The sequence below is a fragment of the Oncorhynchus kisutch genome, linkage group LG4 (genome assembly GCF_002021735.2).
Source record: "Oncorhynchus kisutch isolate 150728-3 linkage group LG4, Okis_V2, whole genome shotgun sequence".
NCBI lineage: Eukaryota > Metazoa > Chordata > Actinopteri > Salmoniformes > Salmonidae > Oncorhynchus > Oncorhynchus kisutch.
Window position 1 is genome coordinate 47,336,866 of NC_034177.2, and position 25,044 is coordinate 47,361,909.

The 25,044-nt window shown below is 41.0% G+C and overlaps 1 protein-coding gene across 1 annotated transcript; it reads right to left on the reverse strand.

Annotated features, from left to right (window-relative positions):
* Positions 1–3,086: 3,086 nt before the first annotated feature.
* Positions 3,087–24,724, reverse strand: LOC109889616 (TBC1 domain family member 15). The gene is made up of 17 exons (XM_020481181.2): positions 24,532–24,724; positions 23,815–23,910; positions 23,645–23,719; positions 23,080–23,236; positions 22,588–22,795; positions 17,418–17,520; positions 17,034–17,243; positions 15,413–15,541; positions 15,039–15,142; positions 14,723–14,817; positions 7,736–7,852; positions 7,411–7,511; positions 7,169–7,268; positions 4,473–4,570; positions 4,159–4,275; positions 3,952–4,038; positions 3,087–3,809 (listed from the first exon to the last, which is right to left on the reverse strand). Exons 1-17 carry the CDS (start codon positions 24,553–24,555, stop codon positions 3,609–3,611), a joined length of 2,022 nt encoding a protein of 673 aa, XP_020336770.1. The 5' UTR covers positions 24,556–24,724; the 3' UTR covers positions 3,087–3,608.
* Positions 24,725–25,044: the final 320 nt, after the last annotated feature.

A 25,044-nucleotide genomic window follows, 5' to 3' on the forward strand; every position in this document is an offset into this window, starting at 1 on the left:
GCTCCTCCTGCTCCTCCTTGCACAAAGGCGGAGGTAGCGGTCCTGCTGCTGGGTTGTTGCCCTCCTCCACATCTCCTGATGTACTGGCCTGTCTCCTGGTAGCGCCTCCATGCTCTGGTCAAAACACTGACAAACACAGCAAACCTTCTTGCCACAGCTCGCATTGATGTTCCATCTTGGATGAGATGCACTACCTGAGCCACTTGTGTGGGTTGTAGACTCCGTCTCATGCTACCACTAGAGTGAAAGCACCGCCAGCATTCAAAAGTGACCAAAACATCAGCCAAGGAAGCATAAGAACTGAGAAGTGGTCTGTGGTTACCACCTGCTGAACCACTCCTTTATTGGGGGTGTCTTGCTAATTGCCTATAATTTCCACCGGTTGTCTATTCCATTTGCACAACAGCATGTGACATTTATTGTCAATCAGTGTTGCTTCCTAAGTGGACAGTTTCATTTCACAGAAGTGTGATTGACTTGGGGTTACATTGTGTTGTTTAAGTGTTCCTTTTATTTTTTGAGCAGTGTATTTTAGACTATAGATTTTTAGTAGCCATCCTTTGCCTTGACAGCTTTGCACACTCTTGGCATTCTCTCAACCAGCTTCACCTGGAATGCTTTTTCAAAAGTCTTGAAGGACTTCCCACGTATGCTGAGCACTTGTTGGCTGCTTTTCCTTCACTCTGCGGTCCAACTCATCCCAAACCATCTCAATTGGGTTGAGGTCGGGTGATTGTGGAGGCCAGGTCATCTGATGCAGCACTCAATCACACTCCATCTTGGGCAAATAGCCCTGACACAGCCTGGAGGTGTGTTGGGTCATTGTCCTGTTGAAAAACAAATTATAGTCCCACTAAGGTAAAAACCAGATGTGATGACGTATCGCTGCAGAATGCTGTGGTACCATGCTGGTTAAGTGTGCATTGAATTCCAAATAAATCACAGTGTCAACAGCAAAGCACCCCCACACCATCACAACTTCTCCTCCATGCTTCACGGTGGGAACCACAAATGCAGAGATCTATTCACCTAGTCTGCGTCTCACAAAGACACGGCGGTTGGAACCAAAAATCTAACATTTGGACTCATCAGACCAGGTATTCCTAAACTGCGGTATGCACAATGCCGTCGGGGGGTACACCAAATAAAAATGTGCTACACTTATATATACACACACATATACAATATATTTTAAACAATTTTTTTCCTTCACATTTTCAAACAGTCCACTTATTTTATCCAACGGGGCTATACTTTAGTTTTTTTCTCTCCCGATTGGCCTCGTTTCAATGGCAAATAAAAAAAATCTAACATTCTAGTGTTCAGCGAAATAACAACACAATGTCAAATACAGGTAGCCTTGTCAAATAATTAACATCCAATCACATTAATCGTTACTCTCTCACGGGAATTCCCCTAACAGTCCATATGTAGCTGCTGCTCATGTTGGTATCACCACTGATGGTGCAAAAGCCATGACAGGGAGACATAGTGGAGTGGCAACGCACGTGTAAGCAGATACTCCCGACGCCTCTTGGGTACACTACAGCATCCACAAAGAGGCTTGAATGCCTGCAGTGCATGTGCAAAGTTTGACAGATAACTTGAAGAATGAGCAAGCTACACCCAGGTACATTTGGGCAAATCGTGAAGGAGACATTTACATGACATTTTTCTGCAAGAAAATCTGTATAGTTGGACTTTGAGTCAACTCTACCAGTATTAGTAGCCATATTGTAAGTTCAACATTTGCAAAACATCTAGTTTTCATAACATCGTATTTTTGTAATAGCGTTTCAAACTAAGGATTTCATGGCTAATTGAGGTAAGAATAATTCTGATCATAGATTATGCATTTATGAACTACACATTGACACATCCAGCCCAAAGCTGGAGGTTTAAAAATGTGGTCGCCAAAGTTACGGAGCATGTCTTTAAGTGTGCATCACTCAGAAAAGACCACAGCAACATAGTCTAAATGGAACATGTAGGTCATGCAGTTATCAAGAGCCTCAAAGCTAAATCAACCAACCCATCCATCAAGTCATCCATGTATCACAGATGGCTTGAATGAACCAATCAACCACCCAAACCCATCTATTGCAGAGGACAGTAGATCCCATTCCATGCAGCCCTTCACATACCCATAGCTCCGCATTGTTACAATATTTTGGAGGTGTACGGCGATGCAGTACAGAGCTCGATTTTGCCTCCGCAATTGCTTCCAACCCTCCATACGGAGCCTCAAGATCACACTGCCAGAGCAAGCAAAATTGGCTTTAATACTTCACACAGCAGTGAAATAACAAAATGTGTGACATTTCTGGACAACTTAATGATTGGGGGGAGTCATTTGAAGACCAAAGGGTGTTTACCATGTAAACATTGGAGACAAAGACCAATGCAGGTTATTGACATTATGGAAGAGTGCTTGAAATCCAATAGGTTGAGGTATTCTGGCAACACACCAAGAACACAACAGCTATGTCCCCATGTGAATTAGGACAGGGAACTAATGTCTAAAGTGACATGAAACAGGTCTTGTAAATAGAAAGGGTATAGAAAACGTATCAGTGCCTGAACACAACTCTACTTTCTTCCAATTAAACTAGTCATTTCCAAGCAACTGCAAAAGGAAAGATGGTGATGTATTCTTAATCGAAGGTTGAGTGCATTTTCAAACAATGAGATGGGAAGGTGTATCCAAATGAAAAAAAGATATGTATTTCAACTGTTGTTTTACACCATAATGAAAACAACAGTATAAATACTGTTGCGGAATGACAACACATGTAACAGTGTAAACCATATACAAGACCGGATGAGTGAAAGAGTTGATTTCCGAAAGTGGCCATTTCACTAAATGGGCCGCAACTCACCGAATTACTTTCCTTCCTGGGCCAGATAGACCGTGCACAATTCAATATGTTGGAACGCAAGCAAAATATTGTATTAAATAAACAGTCACCCAAATTGAAATATCATTGATATTTGAGGAAAAATTACTGACATTTTGTTTTTGCCAAAACGGTGAAAGGAAGTGTTACACGACAGTGCATGAGTAAAAGTTACACATTACACTCCAGTACTGAGTACATCATTAAAGGCTTTATTTAGAGAGATGTTTGAGCTTTCTTTTTCACATTTTCAATTTGAAAAGGGTATTATTGTGACAGAGCATTAAGACAAAACATTTTACAGCACTTTTGTAATTTACTACCAAATTGATTTCTGGCTTGATCTTGATAAAAGTAATTTGTTTGTTTTTAAAACGTAAATCAATCAAACAATTAATACTTGTGTCCGTGATTCAGGAAAAGGTTATAGCTGAAATAAAAACAGCATATTATTACTTTACAAATTAAACTCACCTTGCCAGTCTTTACAAAAAAAACCTTAGCAAGAAGGAATGACTTATTTAAATGAAAGACAATATGGTACAAGAAATTACAAAAATAATAACTTTAAATCCTTTTTACATTATTTTCTCTTCATATAAGGGCTTTGATAAGCTTGCTTCAGTTAACAAATTATCCAATAACTGAATCAAAAAATACTCATTCTGGTATGTGGACATTGCAAAGTCTCTGTGTGAATGATATTGTTCACTATGATATGAAAGTGACCTTGCAGCCGTTTTGAAGGGGTTCTCTGTAATGTCTATTGTGACCATTAGAGAAGACCTCCTGTCTCTGTGTGGGTCTGGGGGACTGAGGAGAATCAAGAGTCCCAAACTCCCGCCCTTCTAATCTGGGAAGTTCGCTTTCTGTGTTGAATCCCAGGATCTCAATTATTGAATGAGGCAAATCCTGAAAGGAAAGAAAATAAAGAAATATATAGTTTATATACAACCAAGACATAACCAATATGTAAATCTGGACCTGCATAGTTTATTTCAATTGACTCTTATGGACTTTCAATTGAATGTACAAATTACATCCTTGACCATACCTTACAACTTCTGATCTGCATACAAATAGCCTCTGATTTGTGAAGGATTTCTTCAATATCCAGTTTCATTGAGAGTTCATTGATGTGCTGGATTAACATACAAAACAATGACATTTAAAACTAATTCACCTGGAAAACACTACCAATAACCATTCTTGAACATTTTTCAACTGACAAATCAGTCCATCTGCAAATGACTGCTGTTACCTTGAGTATCTCATTGAAGCCAAAATTTTCCTCCATGATTTTCCGTTTCTCTGAGTCTAGGATGGCACAGCACACCAGCAAATGGAAGTTTTGGCAGGGCAAGCCAGTCCACATGACCTAAGCAGAACCAGGAATTCTTATTAACAAGACCTATCAGAATACAAAGGCAAATCATTAACTCAGAAAGAAAGTGATAAAATCATCAACTTGAATCATTAATCAAATCTCATAGGCGAAAGGCTGACAATGATTTCCCCCTAAATGATGAGACTTACGCTAACAGGTTAATGGTTTATGGAGAGAACAGAACTCACCTCCCACATACGAAGAACATCTGGATAACTGAGCTCCCTCTTGAAGCGGATCAGTAACCACCGGAAACAGAAATACATGTAACCCGAATCCTGTGACTCTGGAGGAACCAAAACACACGAGGAGAATTCAGAGGAAACCAAGGATGAAAGGAACATTGTTGAACTTGAATTTACAGTGCCTTCAGAAAGTATTCACACGCCTTGATGTTCTCACATTTGGTTTTACAGCCTGAATTTAAAATGGAATAAATGTAGATTTTTTTTGGGACACAGGCCTAAACAATGTCAAAGTGGAATTATGTTCATCAACATTTTTACAAATTCATTAAAAGTGAAAAGCTGAAATGTTTTGAGTCAATAAGTATTCAACCCCTTTTTTATGGCAAGCCTAAATAAGTTCAGGAGTAAAAATGTGCTTAACAAGTCACATAAGTTGCATAGACTCACTGTACAATAATGTTTAACATAATTCTGAATGACTACCTCATGTCTGTACCCCACACAAAATGATCTGTAAGGTCCCTCAGTTGAGCAGTGGATTTCAAACACAGATGAAACCACAAAGACCAGGGAGGTTTTCTAATTCCTCGCAAAGAAGGCCACCTATTGGTAGATGGGTACATTTGTAAAAAGAAAAGCAGACATTGAATATCCCTTTGAACACCCAGTCACTACAAAGATACAGGTGTCCTTCCTAGCTCAGTTGCCGGTTAGGAAGGAAACCACTCAGGGATTTCACCATGAGGCCAATGGTGACTTTAAAATAGTTACAGAGTTTAATGGCTGTGATAGGAGAAACTGAGGATGGATCAACAACATTGTAGTTACTCCACAATTCTAACCTAATTGAGAGTGAAAAGGAAGCCTGTACAGAATACAAATACTCCAAAACATGCATCCTGTTCAGCACCAAAAATTGACTTTTTGATCCATCAGCCACTGTGGCAGGTAGATTACAAAATCCATGGAGAATTTTACCAGCCAAAATACCTCACTAAAATAAAATAAAAAACAGATCAGCATGCCTGTGAGCATGCTTGTGCCTGTGAGATTGAGTCGGACTTCTCTTCCATAGCAGTTGAATCTCAAACATTGAAAACAACCTAGCTTGTGAACAAAACTAAATAAATAGCCGAGAAACACAAGGAAAAAGTCTAACTTCAGTAGACTTTAGTTTCAAGTTAATTAGACCAACTTTTATGCCTGTGTGCAGCACTTCTAACAATGAATCTTTCACTCAGCTCTTCACGTGCGCACGGCCCCCAGCCAGGCAGCACGAGATGGCATAGGCTATATAGGAATTGTAGTTCTTTTGACTTTGTGCAAATATTTTTACAGCTATGAAAGCAAAACAGCAGAAATACTTTGAAAACATCCAGAGCAACATTTATTTGACTATAAAATGTGCTCATACTTGACTATTTCTAGTCACAAATGCGAGTGAAATGCTCACACTGTGGAGTCCTGACCACCCACCAATGTGGCTGGTGAAATAGACATCTTACCCATCAATGCCAAAATCTATCCGCATTTGGCAGGTGACAGGTGTTAATTTTACACCCTGATCCTGTTTGCAACAAAGCACTAAAGTAATACTGCAAAAAATGTGGCAAAGCAATTCACTTTTGGTCCTGAATACAGTGTTATGTTTGGGGTAAATCCAATACAACACATTACTAAGTACCACTCTCCACAATTGTCAAGTACTGGGGAGTTTCGGGTAAAAAGAAAAAAAAGAAAAAGGGAGCTAAGCACAAGCACAATCCTAGGAGAACCTGGTTCAGTCTGCTATCCATCAGACACTGGGAGATGAATTCAACTTTCAGCAGGACAACCTTTCACAAGGCCAAACCTACATTGGAGTTTCTTAACAAGAAGAGAGTGAATGTTCCTGAGTGGCCGAGTTAAATTTTTGACTTAAATCTACTGACTCAGCGGTGTGAATAGTTACGTAAATTAGATTTCTGTATTTCATATTATATATCTATATATTTTATTTGCCCCCTTTTTTGTGATTACGATCTTGTCTTATCTCTCCCAACATGCTCGGGAGAGGCGAAGGTCGAGTCATGCATCCTCTGAAACATGACCCGTAAAACCATGCATCTTATCACCTGCTTGCTTAACCCGGAAGCCAGCCGCACCAATATGTCCAAGGAAACACCGTTCAACTGATGACCGAAGTCCTCCTGCTGGTGCCCGGCCCGCCACAAGGAGTCGCAAGAGCCAAGTAAAGCCCCCCCAGCCAAACCTTCCCATAACCCGCTGGGCCAATTATGTTCCGCCCTATGGGACGGTCACGGCCGGTAATGACACAGCCTGGGATCGAGCTCAAGGCTGTAGCGATGCCGCAACACTGAGATGCAGTGAATTTATTTTGAATTCAGGCTGTAACAAATTGTGGAAAAAGGGGTATGAATACTTTCTGAAGGCACTGTATACGCAAGACTGCTGTACTGATTGATAATCTATTTAACATGACATTTCATTTACTTCTCAGGACTGACCATACCTTACAACTTCTGATCTGCATACAAATAGCCTCTGATTTGTGAAGGATTTCTTCAATGTCCAGTTTCAGGCCTCAATCTTTACAGCTTAGTATGCAAATGATAATGATGGGGGGAAAAGTATGCTTTTTCAAAGCTGAACATGAAGAGGTGAATGATAGAGGAAAGGCAGGTGGTGTTGCGTACCAAGGTAGTTCCAGAAGGCCAGGTCCAGCAGCCTCAACAGAGTACTGAGCTGGATCAGTTGCGTCTTCATGCCCTGCATCTGCTCCTCAAAGTTCTGGTGCTACACACGCGCAAAACACCACAGACACACGGAGACAGACGCACAAGTTGGGTCATAAAAACAGCACACTCGGGCATATCAAAGTAAACAAGTCAAAACACACACAAAACAGCACTAGACAAAACAATGCTACATTTCTTACCATATGATCCATGAAGGAGACAAAACACCAGAAGGCATCCACCTCATTCTCCATCACATAGAGGATCGGGGAGAGGAGGTCACTCATTCCCTGGACATACCCTGGAGACGAGTACAATTCCCATAACATCAATTAAAGGTGAACATTACAAATCCCACTGATATGCAGTTTTCAGCCGTGATTGCTGAATTAGCTATGTTACTACGGGTGAACAGCAACAATTTATTAATGATCATCATCAATAAGAAACTTCAATAGAATCTATGCCAATCAGATATAAATGAGGATATCTCCTGTACGACTTGGCAATACTGCTATCACTTACCCAGATCAAAATCATACATGCAATACGTCATCAGGATGTCGTGGAGTAACACCAGGCCTGGGTTGTCTATGCCCTCATAGAACCTGTTGGTTCGGTCTGTTCTGTTCACATCCTTCTCTGAGAAGACAAGGACATTCATAGATGATAAATACACAACCATATATAGCCTAGTTCAGAAAGGATACACCATACTAACGGAGGCATTTCAGATGCTTCTTCAAAGCGGAATTCTCAAATCATACTACAGTAAATCCAATGCAGTAAGAGTTAAAACAAACATACGGCAATACATAAATCACCATTATTGTTAAAACAGGATTAACATGTAATCAGGGTTCTAAATTAACTATTTTCATTGGTAGCACATGTGCTCAGATCTTAAAGGATGACCCGAATTTTTTTTCTTCATCTTTTACTGTAAATGACTGTCCTAGCATTCTTAACTTCATTGGTATAGGGGGCAGCATTTTAACTTTTGGATGAAAAGCGTGCCCAGATTAAACTGCTTGTTACTCAGTCCCAGATGCTAATATATGCATATTATTAGTACTATTGGATAGACAACACTCCGAAGTTTCTAAAACTGTTTGAATGATGTCTGTGAGTATAACAGAACTGAGGATATCTCAGGCAAAGACCTGAGAAAAAAAATCCAACAAGGAAGTGGGAAATCTAAGGTTAGTTGTTTTTCAACTCAGCCCCTATTGAAGATAGTGGGATATTGGTCATGTTGCACTTCCTAAGGCTTCCACTAGATGTCAACCATCTACAGAAACTTGTTTGAGGCTTCTACTGTAAAGGAGGGGCTCATAAGGGCAGTTTGAGTCAGTGGTCTGGCAGAGTGCCACTAGCTCGTGACACGCTCTTCCATTGCTTTTCTACAGACAAAGGTATTCTCCGGTTGGGACATTAGAAGATTTCTGATAAAAACATCCTAAAGATTGATTCTATACTTCCTTTGATATGTTTCTACGACCAGTAATATAACTTTTTGGAATTTTTATCCGGCCTTTCCGCTGGACTTGCACGCGCGTTTAGATTTGTTTACCAAACGCCCTAACAAAAGGAGGTATATGGACATAATTTCATCATTTATGAACTATCGAACAAAGCAAACATTTATTGTGGAACTGGGATTCCTGGGAATGCATTCTGATGAAGATCAAAAAGGTAAGTGAATATTTATAATGCTATTTCTGACTATTGCTGATTACACAATATGGTGGATATCTTTTTGGCTGCTTTGGTCTCCGAGCGCTATACTCAGATTATTAAGTTTTATTGAAATCTGACACAGCGGTTGCATTAAGGAGAAGTTTATCTAAAGTTCCATGTATAATAGTTGTATCTATTATCAATGTTTACTATGTGCATTTCTGTAAATTGATGTGGCTCTCTGCATAATCACCGCATGTTTTAGAACTACTGAACATAACACGCCAATGTAAAATGCGATTTTTGGATATAAATATGCACTTTATCGAACAAAACATACATGTAATTGTGTAACATGAAGTCCTATGAGTGTCAACTGATGAAGATCATCAAAGGTTAGTGATTCATTTTCTCTCTATTTGTGCTTTTTGTGACTCTGCTCTTTGGCTGGAAAAACGGCTGTGTTTTTCTGTGAGTTGGTGGTGACCTAACAATCGTTTGTGGAGCTTTAGCTGTAAAGCCTTTTTGAAATCAGACACTGTGGCTGGATTAACGAGAATTTTATCTTTAAAATGGTGCCCAATACTTGTGTTTGAGAAATTTGATTTAAGAGATTTGTTTGAATTTGGCGCCCTGCAATTTCACTGGCTGTTGGCAAGGGGTTCAGCTATTGTCATCAGTTGTTACCTTGATGTAGAATGCATCACTAGAGAGTGGGCAAGACATTATAATGAAACAACTTAAAAAAATTGTATTCAAAGTGAAACTGCAAACATATCAAGGCATCATCCTGTGAAGATGTTAATAAGCAGCAGGGACAGGGAGAACAGTCAGGATAGAGGGAAGATGAACCAATCAAAGTACAAAGAGATCCTTTATGAAAACCTGCTCCAGAGCGCTCAAGACCTCAGACTGGGATGAAGGTTCACCTTCCAACAGGACAACAACCCTAAGCACACAGCCAAGACAAAGCAGGAGTGGCTTTGGCACAAGTCTCTGAATGTCCTCTGCCCAGCCAGAGCCCGGACTTGAACCCGATCTAACATCTCTGGAGAGACTTGAAAATAGATATGTAGCGACGCTCACCATCCAACCCGACAGAGCTTGAGAGGATCTGCAGAGAAGAATGGGAAAAACTCCCCAAAACCAGGTGTGCCAAGCTTCTCGCGTCATACCCAAAAAGACTCAAAGCTGAAATTGCTGCCAAAGGTGCTTCAACAAAGTAGAGTAAAGGGTCTGAATACTTGTGTAAATGTGATATTCCGGAATTTGCTAAAATGTATAAAAACCTGTTTTTGCTTTGTTGTTATGGGGCATTGTGTAAATTGATGAGGGGGGGGAAAAAGTTTAATCTATTTTAAAATAAGCCTGTAATGTAACAAAATGTGTGAAAAAGTCAAGGGGTATGAATGCTTTCCGACTGCACTGTAGGTGATTCGTTTTGGACAAACAAATGTAATATACAAAACAGAAAAATGTATTGTATTCAAAAATGCAACAGGTAGGTGATCAACAACCTTCATTGTATTTAAAAGTGCAACTGCAAACTAAACTGTTATCCATTACAGTATTCAGCTAACAGATAATTTTTTAAAAGCTATGTCGGTAAAATTGTTTTAACAAGGCAACATGATGACTATGAACTTATACTTGGATATTTAAATACATGTTTAGTCTCCGCTCACAATATCTAGTCAATTTCTTTGCTCTAGAATCTAGCTAATAAAATCAACTTGCTGTTAAGGTTTAGGGTAGGAACTCCGGATAGCTTCTGCAATGGTGCCAATAATGATTGCGCAGGACACTTTGCTTCCATATGTCAGGTTGATTTGTAATCCATTATTCTTCTGGGTACGAAGCATGGTCTGGATTTGGTAAAAACACGGTAGTAGACGTAGTGATGTTGCTCCTGCCATGATGCCCTTATCCCGGGCAATTGATGTGCTTTTGGCTTGGTTTTTTTTCAGCAACAACTCGTGTTTTAGGCTGGTGGACCCAGGAGCAAAAGAAGTCTTCCCTGCTGCTATTACTCCACACTTTCGACAGTACTCAGAACATTTTGCTGCTAGTTTTATCCATAAAATCACTTGAAATCGCGAAGAAACCCCTCAAACATGAACACTGAACAAAAAATAGAAATGCAACCTGAGTCAAGATCACTTGAGTCAAAATGCAAGCTGGGATCCATCGCTCAGATTTTTTTTTTTACTTAACTATACAAAATATAAGCCTACGCAACATTAACTAATTTAAAACTATTCTGTAGCAATGAGGTTTGTGCAGTAGGCTACAGACCCAATACATCATCACTGCATATTTGCGTTGCTTATATTGCCGTGCCAATGTAGCTCCTCAGATCATTTTGAAATTATATTTAACATTTAGGTTTCTGATCACACTGGTAACAGATACTTTGCTGTATTACTTGTGAGGCAAAGCTAAGTGAGCATAATATTTTTAAACTTTATTTTTTTTACTGGACCGATGTCTTGCATCTGATGGTCAGTCTGGGGGGAGGGAGGGAGCAGCAGTGAGGCTTTCCCTCATCCGACTAACCGTGATTCACCCTTCGCTGAGAAAGAAGTACAGTCTTCCAGCTTATGGAGAAACTCAAGTCGCACTGCATTATTTCTGCCTCATGCACTAATTAATGTTGTTACTCCTATGACCTGAGAAAGTGAGATATGAAAAAAAGACAAGCTGCTAATAACTCAAACTTATCGGAACACTTTGCTATATTCATTCATTGCAGCTGCAGTGCTGGTTGCTAATATGGCTTACGAAGGTGTTGAACAAAGTGTTGACAGTTGTGAATTACCACTTAAACATGAACTTGCACATAAAAACGGAAGCTTTTTTCTGTAGTCGTTGAGTCTAGTTATGGTTTTAAAAGTTTCGCAATGTCACAGTATCAACTTCGCTGTGTGTTCGATGCTTCTTCTTACAGCCTATAGCTCAAGGAAACGGTTCTCCCTTCAGAAACATGAAATTGTTCAAAATGGGAGGGGGCGCTAGTTCTGCTGAAACACCTGTACATCCCACCAACAGCGAAAACATGTATAGGAACGAGGCTTTATCGTTGTTGTTGAAAAAAAAAGTATTTGTTTTTACATAAATTTTTTTACAGTCAAAAGTTTGGACACCTACTCATTCAATGTTTTTTCTACATTGAATTGCTGCAAAGAAACCACTACTAAAGGACACCAATAATAAAGAAGAGACTTGCTTGGGCCAAGAATCACGAGAAATGGATTTAGACCAAAGGAAATCTGTCCTTTGGTTTGACAAATCCAAATTTTAGATATTTGCTTCCAACCCGTGTCTTTGTGAGACGCAGAGTGGGTGAACGAATGATCTCCGCATGGCTGGTTTCCACCGTGAAGCGAGGAGGTGGTGTGATGGTGCTTAGCTAATGACACTGATTTAACCAGCATGGCTACCACAGCAATATGCCATACCATCTGTTTCTCTGCTTAGTGGGAGTATCATTTGTATTTCAACAGGACAATGACCCAACACACCTCCAGGCTGTGTAAGGGCTATTTGACCAAGAAGAAGTACAAAATCAGATCTGGCCTCCACAATCATCCGACCCAAACCCAATTGAGATGGTTTGGACCACAGAGTGAAGGAAAAGCAGCCAACAGGTGCTCAGCAAATGTGGGAACTCCTTCAAGACGGTTGGAAAATCATTCCAGGTGAAGCTGGTTGAGAGACTGCCAAGAGTGTGCAAAGCTGTCAAGGCAAAGGTTGACTACTTTGAAGAATATATCTTGAATTGTTTAAACACTTTTTTGGTTAGTACATGATTCCATATGTGTTATTTCAGTGTTGATGTCTACAGTATTATTCTACAATATAGAAAATATTTAACAAATCAATAAAAACCCCGAATGAGTTGGTGTATCGAAACCTTTGACTGGTACTGTAAATGTTTGGTGATGGACAAGATCGACCAGTGGATTGGTTGGTGACCACTTACATAAAGTGTTGGTCCAATGTTTCATGAGCTGAAATAAATATACCTAAAAACACTCCCCAATTTTGTGCACAATTTTTTTTACATCCCTGTTAGTGAGCATTTCTCTTTTTCTAAGACAATCCATCCACCTGACAAGTATGGCATATGAAAAAGCTGATTAAACAGCATGATCATTACACAAGTTCACCTTGTGCTGGGGACAATAAAAGGCCACTAAAATGTGCAGTTGTGTTACAAAACAATGCCACAGATGTCACAAGTTGAGGGAGTGTGCAATTGACGTGCTGACTTCAGGAATGTTGTTAACGCTGTTAACAGAAAATTGAATGTTAATTTCTCTACCATAAGCCGCTTCGTGTTATTTTATAGAATTTTGCAGTAAGTCCAACCCGGCATCAACTGCAGACAATGTGCAACCCCACCAGCACAGGACCTCCACATCCGGCTTCTTCACCTGCAGGATCGTCTGAGACCAGTCACCCAGACAGATGATGAAACTGTTGGTTTGCACAACCGAAAAGTTATGCACAAACTGTCAGAAAGCATCTGTGTGCTCATCGTCCTCACGAGGGTCTTGACCAGACTGCAGTTTGGTGTCACAGCTGACTTCAATGGGCAAATGCTCATCTTCGATTGCCACATGCACACTCTTCACGGATAGCCACTTGTGCTCTTCACGGATTAATCCCGGTTTCAACAGTAGCAGGCAGATGGCAGACAGCGTGTATGGCATCGTGTGGGCGAGCGGTTTGCCGATGTCAAACAGAGTGCCCCAAGGAGGCAGTGGGGTTTTGGTATGGGCAGGCATAAGCTACAGACAATGAACACAATTGCATTTTATCGATGGCAATTTGAATGCACAGAGATACCGTGGCGAGATCCTGAGGCCCATTGTTGTACCATTAATCTGCCGACATCACCTCATGTTTCTGCATGATAATGCAGAGCCCCATGTCACAAGGATCTGTACACAATTCCTGGATGCTGAAAATGTCCCAGTTCTTCCATTGCCTGCATACTCATATATATCCAGCATTTTTGCACAGCCATTGAAGAGTGCGACAACATTCCACAGGCCACAATCAATATCCTGATCAACTCTATGCTAAGGAGATTTGTCGCACGGCATGAGGCAAATGGTGGTCACACCAGATAGTGACTGGTTTTCTGATCCATGCCCCTACTTTTTATTTAATAAGTTACGTGACCAACAGATTCATATCTGTATTCCCAGTCATGTGAATTCCATAGATTAGGGCCTAATGAATTTATTTAAATTGACTGATTTCCTTACATGAACTGTAACAACTTGAAATGGTTGCATTTAGATTTTTGTTCAGTGTAGATCTTTTTCAGAGGTCGATCGGTAGCAGCATCTCCTATAGCATCATCTTCTTCCGGTTGGTAATTTTCATCATTCGTTTTTTTGTTAGAGAAAGCTTAAATTTCCGCTGCGTTTCATTGTTGTTGCAAAGCTTGCTAGCCAATGCCATTATTTAGCTGACAAAAGGGGGCGGCACAGTTCAAGAGGGAAAGTTTGCGTAAAAAAGGATTGGTTGTGCCTGGCTTGTGATTGGTTTAATTAGCTACGTTTTAAGAATTTGTAGCATTATGATTGGTCATGATTTGTAAACAATGTATCAGCCTGTCTTGTTTGAGCAGTGAAGAGAAGAGAATTGTGGCGAAATATTGTTATGAATTGAGTTTTATTTATTAGATAATTATTTTGTGGTACGGTGCTACCAGCAAAAAATGTTTAGTCAAGTGCAACCAATTTGGTAATGTATGTACTGTTGTCTCCAGCTGGAACAGCCTGATAAGACAGCAGGGTGAATGGGATCGACATTTACCTATCAGGCTCCTGAAGTCTCTCAACCTGGAGTTCCTCCTCTCCTGCTCCTCACTCACCGACTTCCACTGGAGCTTCATCCTGAAGTACTCATCCCTTATTCACCAGGGAGAAAACAAAAAGGAAACACCTCACTCGGACACTTGACTCATTGTTAACCAGCATAGGCTATGTGAGTGAAATAAGGAACATGTCAACAAAGGCTGATCATCACTGTAAGACCACATTGGCCACTTTGATTAGTGGTGATAATACATTTGTTATAATGAAACAGCTGTTTCAAATATGTCTGTCTGTTTTTGGTAAAGCACACATACGTTTTCCTCCTCTGTAGACCTTTTCTCTCCTCGTAGGTGCTGTCCCAGGGGTAATACCCCAGCAGAAACTTCCAGGCCTCTTTCCTCACAGCATGGCACAAGCCCTGCAAGATCGAGACATAATTTAGAAGAATGACTTTTTCAATTTTTTACCCAGAATTGATAGTTACCACAAATGAATATACAGAGGGCCAGTTTCCAAGACACAGATGATATGAAGCCTAGTCCGGGACTAAAAAGCATGTCAGCTCAATAGAGATTCTCCATTGAAAGGTCATTTTAGTCCAGAACTAGGCTTAATCTCTGTCGGGGAAACCAGCCCAGAGAGTTTCACTGGAGAAGGTGCTTTTAATCTCCCCATAAATTCAACATACCCCTTTGAATATTATTTTCTTGAGGTGAGGGACATTTTTCATCCTTCCTCCCTTCTCCTGGTGCTCAGCCCAGTCCTCTGCAGACAGTGGCTGCCTCCTCGTCACCTCTGGCCTTGCTCCCAGGTCGATCTGAGACAAACAAATCCCTAAACAATAAGATCATGCACTCTTCTGCACTGTAAGGATGTTCAAAGACAAACTCCAGCTGAAGACAGACAGAACCGATACCACTGCCAAAGAATCCATTCATAGGCACTGGACCAGGGTTGGCCAAGCCTCCTCCTGAAGAGTTACTGGGTGTCCAGACTTGATTTAACTCTGCTCTAACTAGGCTGGACAATAGAACGAGTCAAAATTCACCCAAGGCTGAAAGAATAACATTGGCTGGAGTGACAAACATAGGCTAGAAAGAACACTAGCGCAATGCCATAGCAAATTAATTGAAAGGAACTGTCACTGAGCCCCTTCTGACTGGAGTGACAAACATTTTAACCTTTTTATTTTACCACTACAATCTGTTTTTAGGACAAAACTGAAAAATAACAACTCATGTAGGAAGTAAACATCCGCTCATCGATAGTGTCAAGTGTGCTTATGTCTTTTCCCACATTTTGTTACGCTACCGCCTTATTCTAAAATTGATGAGGGAACAAAACTATCTACACACAATAACCCATAATGACAAAGAAAAAAACAGGTTTAGACATTTTTGGTAATTTAATTAAAACTTAATTTAATTTAGCTAAAAATAAAAACATGTAATCACATTTACATAAGTATTCAGACCCTCTACTCAGTACTTTGATGAAGCACCTTTGGCAGCGATTACAGCATCGAGTCTCTTTGGGAATAACGCTACAACCTTGGCACATCTGGTTTTGGGGAGTTTATCCCATTCTTATCTGCAGATCCTCTCAATCTCTGTCAGGTTGGATGGGGAGCATTGCTGCACAGTTATTTTCAGGTCTCTCCAGAGATGTTCGATCGAGTTCAAGTCCGGGCCACTCAAGGACATTCAGAGACTTGTGCCAAAGCCACTCCTGCTTTGTCTTGGCTGTGTGTTTAGGGTTGTTGTCCTGTTAGAAGGTAAACCTTCACCGCAGTCTGAGGTCCTGAGCAGGTTTTCATTAAGGATCTCTGTACTTTGCTCCGTTCAGCTTTCCCTCGATCCTGACAAGTCTCCCAGTCCCTGTCGCTGAAAAATATCCTCACAGCATGATGCTGGCACCACCATGCTTCACCGTAGGCGAGTTGGTGACACTGTGCTAAATAGAACTAATAGGAGCTGGCAGGGTGAAAAATGCCCTAAAATAAAGGACAGTTTATTCACGACAACTTAAAAACTACAGCAAGCAGCTGGGACATATGGTAATATTATGAAACTGGGCTCCATGGCAGATGCAATGAACTAGTTATCAGAAAAAGGGCATTTTGTCCCAGCCTACTCTAACACACCTCACACTACTTTGTAGTACTACATCTGGAACAAAAGCCTGCACACTCAGTAGCTGTCCATGTTGGACGGTTGGCCTGTTTCTTCCCTTTCAGAACCCCACAGCATCTTGGGGTGCCAGGGCTCATGGCCAGAGGTGCCGTTATGTCACACTCTCCATCCACTCACCCTGGTGATGACCTCGAAGCCCGGTTCTTCCTGCTGGTTGATCTCCAGGCCAGGGATGACCTCTCCCAGTCCCAGGATGTCCAGGTCAGCCATCTCCTCCAGGGGACGCTGCTGCTGCTCCAGCTCTGGGCCACGGAACGCATCGAAGATGTAGTTGGTGACCTTGGAGAAGCCCCCCAGGGTCGTCACGTACGGATCATTCTTGAGCTTCTGTAAGGGAAAACATGTCGTATGACGGCAAAAATATGTTTTTTTCCTCCCTTGTAGATGTACGTGCTAGTTTCACTTCATGGTAAGCACTGCAGTCATTCTGGTTAACCAGGCTAGGTAAGTGCCGTATGTTTGACTACGACAACTATTTGCATGACAATAGTAGCCTCTTACAGTAACAAGGCCGTAGTTGTTGTCATCCAGAAGGTTCTCGAAGGACTGAGACAGAGCTCTGTTGGGAGTGCTGACCAGCAGGCAGGTTTCATCATCCGGGGCCCTGAAAACATACAAGGAAACAATGTATATCCATTCTCGACATCAACCTAAAGTTAGAGATCCGGAACCTACGAGTGAGCATGCATTTTAGACAAAGGTGTTCATATCAAGGCTGTATGAGGGGAAGAGACGCAACAAGACAATGCATAATCCTCAGAAACATTCAAGTGTGCTCTATCCTTCATGCAAAGCAGGTAAAGCACCCTGATAGCCTCAATATCCAAACTCATTCATATTTTTTAAAGGGTTAACAGTTAGTCACAAAAATACAATATTTATTGCAAGACATGGTACAGGGCGAGATATCATTCATTGCCAATTCTGTTCTAACCAGATGCCTGGCTGAAAATTGCCGGCCGGCACTTAAAGGTGGGTGTGTACTATGCAGAAATCACTCCGCCATTTCCTGGTTGCAAAAATTGGAATAATTCGCCTGATTTCAGTTTGTGACAAAACAATGTATAGTGTAGATAATCATTTTACCATCTAAATCTATGTTCAATATTTTTGCTTATGGAAAATATATTATATTTTCAGCTGGTGTACAAAATTGAAAGTAAAAGACGCAAAAACAGAACTTAAGAATGGGAAGCATAGAAATGGCACATACAGAGCAGATATACCAACTTGCTTTCAGTCAGGACAGATATATAACTATCATTTCTGTGTGAATTTTATTGGGTTGCCTAAAAAGTTACATATTGCAGCTTTAATTGAAAATAGTCATTTTGAAAGGCCTTGATAAGAATTTCAACAGCTATATGCGCTGACAGAAAGAGGAGCACAGTGCCTCTATAGGGGGAATTATATGATGTGATATTTGGCTCAAACAGAAAGCCCGGCTCTATCATGGAGGAGAAACTGCCCACTAACCAGTCAAACAGAAGAGGGGACAGGGAGAGGAAAACCAAGCGTTTGCAATAAATCAAATCAAATTTTATGTCACATACGATAGGTGTAGAACTTAGTGAAACGCTTACTTAAAAGCCCTTAACCAACAAAGCAGTTAAGAATATACCTATATATAAAAAATACAATCAAAATAAAAGTAACAAATAATTAAAAAGCAGCAGTAAAATAACAATAGCGAGGCTATATAGAGGGGGTACCGGTACAGAGTCAATGTGTGGGAGCACCAGTTAGTAGACTATGCAAATCACTAGCATATTAGATAAGAAACCCCATGAAAAAGCCAAGTGTTTCAGGTGGTGAAAACCCCCTCTATTGAGCCAAAACATAGAATTCCTTAACTACCCATCTTCTATCTACCAATTAATTCCAGAGTGGTATACAACAAAGCATACTAGATCTACTCAGGCTTTTATAAATCTAGTCAGCTTCAGTTAGCTTCACATTCCAGGTCAGACGTTATCCGTACTAGAACAGTGGATATTGCTCAGACAGTATCCGCCTGCTGCTAACTCTAGCAGGCTTGTAACGGTGGGTGTATGTCACACATGGCTAGTCGAACACAATTCTTCTGTGAGACAATGCTGAAACATCAAAACAAATTTTATTTGTCACATGCGGTGAATACAACAGGTGTAGAACTTACTGTGAAATGCTTACTTACAAGCCCTTAACCAACAATGCAGTTCAAGAAATAGAGTTAAGAAAAAATACTTACTAAATAAAATAACAAGGCTATATACAGGGGGTAAGAGTACCAAGTCAATCAGCAGGGGTAAAGGTTAGCAGAGGTCATTTGTCGATGTAGGTAGGGGCTAAAGATAAACAGCGAGTATCAGCAGTGTAAAAACAAAGTCAATGTAAATAGTCCGGGTGGCCATTTGATTAATTGTTCAGCAGTCTTATGGCTTGGGGTAGAAGCTGTTAAGGAGCCTTTTGGACTTGGCACTCCGGTACTGCTTGCTGTGCGGTAGCAGAGAGAAGAGTCTATGACTGGAGTATTTGACAATTTTTTGGGCCTTCCTCTGACACCGCCTGGTATAGAGTTCCAGTATGGAAGGAAGCTTAGCTCCAGTGATGTACTGGGCCGTACAAACTAACCTCTGTAGCGCCTTCCGGTCAGATGCCGAGCAGTTGCCATACCAGGCGGTGATGCAACCGGTCAGGATGCTCTCAATGATGCAGCTGTAGAACTTGAGGATCTGGGGACCCATGCCAAATCTTTTCAGTCTCCTGAGGGGGGAAATATGTTGTTGTGCCCTCTTCACAGTTGGGGATGTGGACACCAAGGAACTTGAAACTCTCGACCCGCTCCACTACAGCTCCGTCAATATTAAGGGGGGCCTGTTTGACCCTCCTTTTCCTGTAGTCCACGATCAGCTCCTTTGTCTTGCTCACATTGAGGGAGGTTGTTGTCCTGGCACCACAATGCCAGGTCCTGACCTCCTCCCTATAAGCTGTCTCATCGTTGTCAGTAATCAGGTCTACCACTTGTGTCATCAGCAAACTTAATGATGGTGTTGGAGTCGTGCTTGTCCACACAGTCGTGAGTGAAAAGCTAATAAAGGAGGGGACTAAGCACACACCCCTGAGGGGCCCCAGTGTTGAGGATCAGCGTAACAGATTTTTTGTTGCATACCCTTACCACCTGGGGACAGCCTGTCAGGAAGTCTAGGATCCAGTTGCAGAGGGAGGTGTTCAGTCCCAGGGTCCTTATCTTAGTGATGAGCTTTGTGGGCACTATGGTGTTGAACACTGCGCTGTTGTCAATGAACAGGAATCTCACATAGGTGTTCCTTTTGTCCAGGTGGGAAAGGGCAGTGTGGAGTGGGTAAGTCAGTGCCACATTTCCATTTGTGACAAAATCTAAATGAGAGAAACTTATCTTGCAAAATTCAGAAGGCTATGGTGGGCTATGGCAAGAAATAGGCTTTTAGAAGTGCCGTCTTTATAACTTATCTTTAATGCCATCTTTGGAGTACCTATCAATGCACAATCACCTTTCCCCCCCACTCCTATCGCCCCTTCTATCTGTGAAACAGCTTGTTGCATTGTGGCCATAGACATAATCCATAGAAGGTTTTTGGAACCTCTAAATCTGTCAATTTGATTGTTAAACTCATGGATACACTAGCCATGGCTGCCAGTCTTGACTTGAATGGGAACTGCCATCTATGGATTATATAATGATGGTTGGTTGCGGCTGTCGCAAATTATAAAATTACACACAAACATTCACTAATAAATTATTTAAATCAGTCGTCTTTCTCAAATGAAGGGGATGATAACACCCTCCCTCTCACAAAGATTGTATCTGAATTCAGTGGTCCTCATCTCCTGGCTCAGAGACTTCATTCAGGACAAATGGAGTTAGCCTGCCCCGGAGCAGGTTAGTTCAGAAGAATTTGTTGCCATAGAAATGTACCTACCTAAAAAAGGTGAGCCACTTGAACTCAGAGTTGACTCGCTCTCTCCTCAAACACAGTACGTAGTATACCCCTCTGGTCTAATGGTGGGTATAGCTACAACAGGTCATTTTGGCATTTATCCTACACAAATAGGATTGTCTAGCTACTGGGTAACTGCATGTCTGTAAACAAACATACACCAGGGCTTGACATTAGATCAAATGGTCACAAGACCAGAGAGTGAAGGACAGTGCATTTTGCAACCACACATCAACTACCTTGAATCTGAGAGTTGGTGGTCAGTATCTTGAAACTATATAACCAAACTTAATAGTTTAAGACATGGACATTTTATGAAGCATGTCTTACCTTGTTTTAAAGAAGCTTAACCTAGCCAAAATACCACCATAGAAATGTTGAGGGAATTTTAAACACTTCATATTCCATTGAAACCAGCATGTTCTATTCGTTTTCAAATCAACATTATTTTATTGTTCAGCTGCCAAAGGCACAATCGTGGTCATATCAGTAAGCCATGCTAGTTTATGCATCTTTATATCTCCCCTAACTAATATTTTAATCTCGGGCACCAATCGCGCATGCGGTGTGCTTTTGAGAATGGTGTTATCCCGTTAAATGCATTATGGAACATTGCGTGTAGCCTAAAGCCATGTGCGCATTGCTAAACTAAAAATATGATGAAATAAAATATTTATCAACATCTTAAGCTAAAATTCCAATGTGTTGCATCAGCCTCATTGCTTTTTAAAAATGTTTGATGTGCAGTGATTTAATGAATTTTGGATCTGTCGTCCCAGACCTGTCTTAGGCATCTTTTTTATTTTTTATTATTGTCCCAGTGACGCCTTTAATTTTGAGCCCTGGAGGGAAATATTTTATACAGACAAAACCGTTTTTGGTTGTAATTGTAACGTTTCAATAGATTTTACAGGTTACTAAGGGTGGCCCACCTTCCGCCACGAAAGCCTTAAAGGAGCTGTGTCTTATTTTGAGAATGGCTTCTTTGCCTATTCAAGCCAAAGGGCAGAGTGCAGCCTACATTTGTGTCTGATTCTCTATGATAAAAAAAGATAGTAATGCATTTTCTTTTGTCAGGTGGTTTCTTGCATCATACAGTGATGTAAAAATGGTGTTAGACCTTTTTTTTTTTGGGACAAGTGGTTTGAGCTTTCTAAGCATTTTTTTTGTTTTTTTGTTACTGTACTACTTGTCCGAAAGACAAGAGCCCCAAAAAAGTTAATGTCAAGCTGTATACACACTCAGTGTTTTAAATTTTGAGTCATTGTCCACTGTTGCACCATTCACTGGCCTTTGGAAGAACATAGAGTAGTAATCATCAAAATAATCATCCAGTGATTCAAATGGGCTCAGAGGATCCCTCTGCTGGTGATTCACCACACTGTGCTCACTACAGTCACATTACCAGGCCTAAATAACATCGTCAGAGGTCGTTTGGCGTCCACGATTGCACTTAGAAACTAAATGTAATCATGCAATAACCATGGTATCGATTGGAATCAGAATATATTAATGTCTGATCCTGGTTCCTAGCCACTTTTTCCTGAAAACTTCTGCTGGCTCTTTGGTTTCTACTGTAAAGCACTTGACCAATGCAGATGTAAAAAGGGCTTCATAAATCAATTGGATTGATTGATCAATCGTTAAATAACTACTTTTTTCCCCAGAACCAGTTGGACAAGTTTAGCAGACCAGAATGCTGAAGCACTCACTCAGTGATCAACGCATATCTCCTCAAGCAGTCCAGGAAGTCTTCACTACCCCCTTGGTGGAAGTGGAGAACTGGCAGGGAGGTGGGGGGCTCCTTCAGTCTGAACATCAGGCGGGACGAGCCCTCCTTCTTCACTGTGATAGACCTCAGGTCCCACACACTGAAGGTGAAGGCCCACTTGCTTTTCTCATGCGTGTGGTTCAATGCACCTGGAAGAAAGCAAAGAAATGAATCCAATTTCATTCTGACCTCAACATACAATTCAAACTATGTTCAGTCCTTAATAAACCATAGTGGAGATTTATAAAAGGAAAGCCCTTGGCAAGAGTTTCTCATTTAAAACCCACTTCACACAATTTAGTAAACTTCTGCTGTAAGTGAACTTGTGTGTTAAGGGAACCCATCTGAACAAAGCTCATGATACATGTAGAATTATTTTGGTATCACCCGGCATCGGGTGAGTTACAACAAATGCACCCAATTGTCCACCCACCCTCTCCGTTGGAGCAGGGTTTCCTCTTAGGAAAGGAGACTGCGTTGATCATGTCCCACTCAGTCTCGTAGCTCTGCTGCTGCTCTACCACCGCCTGCTGAGGAGTCGACCTCTCCTCCCCGGGACACTGGGCCCACTCCATCACCGAGCTGGAATCCTGGGGGAATGGAATGGATTCACCTCGTAAATAACCTGATGAAATCAGGTCTTTACCCATCATAATCATCATCATCATCATTCAAATTCTAAAAGCTTAAAACAGATGTGTGAATGGTGTTGCTAAATATTGGGATTCTTGAATTAGCTGAATCATATAGAATGTTTATGGAATGTTGGTTCATGGAAGTTATTGGAAGGCGGCTGTTTGAAGAGACTATCCCGATCTGCCAAGGTTAACAATTTTGACAAATACACACAAATCTTCAGTAAAGTTCTGTCTGATAATATCCTTAGTTAAATGCATTACCGGTTTTCTTTGCAATTTACATAGCAATATAATGCACAAAGTTACTGAACAATTGGTTGGCATTTTGGTGAATTAAACATTACAAAAGAAATGTCAAACCTTGCCAGCACACAACATGTTGGATGGATCAACAGTGTCCTCCAAAGGTTTGTATTCCACGATAGTTTCACCATCCTGGTAATCATTAAAAACACAATAAGCATACAGACAAGGTCCTGGAATTCAATAACTGAAATGCAGTCAACAACAACTCATGAACAGATATCAACCTTATCAATGAGCCGTAGGAACCCAGAAACAAGGAGATCTGGCTCGTCGCCGTCTTCGTTCGAGTGTATGAAAACACCTTCATGTTCAAATAAAACCTGAAGAAAAACACAATACAGCAGGAAAATCATCTATGGTACCAATGGGTGAATTTATTTTACATTCTCCCTAATAATCTCTCTCAATACATTCGCCATCAGTATTTAGCTGTATAGTAACGTTAAATCCATGAGTCCTGGCCACAAAAAAAAGAGAGACCACCAGACAGCTAGCTAGAGAATTTAACTAACTGGTCAGCTAGCGGGTGAGCAAGTGAGGTAGCAACTAGACCTGCAACGAGCTAACGTTAGATGCTAAATGAGCAGTCACTTGGCCGATGTATGGTTGTTTTTTCAAACTGCCAGAGGAAACTGATAGTATCAGGTAGTTATTTACAATACACACACAGGTTCATGAAATTCAACTACCGAGATGTACTTATATGCGTTCGTGGCATTGTTGTGAGCTGGAAGATAGTTAGCTGGCTCCCTAGCTAGTTTAGCAAGGAAAAACAGCTGATGGACACCACTACAAAGTGGATCAGCTCAAGCGTTTGTATCAAAAGAATCTTCTTCCCCACGGTTATATTCGCATTTAGTGATATATGCATCTAATTACGAAAAAAAAACGGAGAATAAAGGCGCAAAGACGATATTCCAAAAGTTGTGCATTTTCAGTACCTTGGGAGGAGTATCAGCCGCCATATCGCCTGCTTGCACTCAAGACGACGTTGCACAGTGCAGCTCACGTGCCTGACAGCTTCAACAACAGTGACAAGTCATCTTCCGCATTTCCGGGCAGCGCAGGCGCAGTTAGCTCAGGCGTTACCACGCAGACGTGTAGTTGCTGATGGTTAATTGCAGCAACTGTGGTCCTGTGAAATTGGCGTTTTTTCACAAGCAGTCTTTTAATGTGCTGGGCTTTGTGGTACAAACACAAATTTTTCACCTCAAAAATGTTTTATATGGAATAATGGGGCGATACCAAAACATTATCCTAGTCAGCCAAGTAGTTAGTATTAGTGGGAATATGTTAACACAGAGAGCATTAATTGAAAGAAACAGCTATACCTAGTGGGCTAAAATCTTTACTACGGAATAAAGCATGTTCTGGAAAATCTCCTATTGTAAGCGATATCCCGGTGAATGGCATAGGTTTACTAGATAAGAAATTCAATAATCGGTTATTAAGGG

What these genes read in the sequence shown, in the direction of transcription:
- LOC109889616 (XM_020481181.2), bottom strand. Translation starts at nt 24,555, where the DNA reads ATGGCGGCTGATACTCCTCCCAAG. An exon ending in CATGTATGATTTTGATCTGG is followed by an intron (nt 7,512 to 7,735) that starts GTAAGTGATAGC and finishes ACTCGTCTCCAG; the next exon opens with GGTATGTCCAGGGAATGAGT. An exon ending in TGCAGATCAGAAGTTGTAAG is followed by an intron (nt 3,810 to 3,951) that starts GTATGGTCAAGG and finishes CTTTCCTTTCAG; the next exon opens with GATTTGCCTCATTCAATAAT.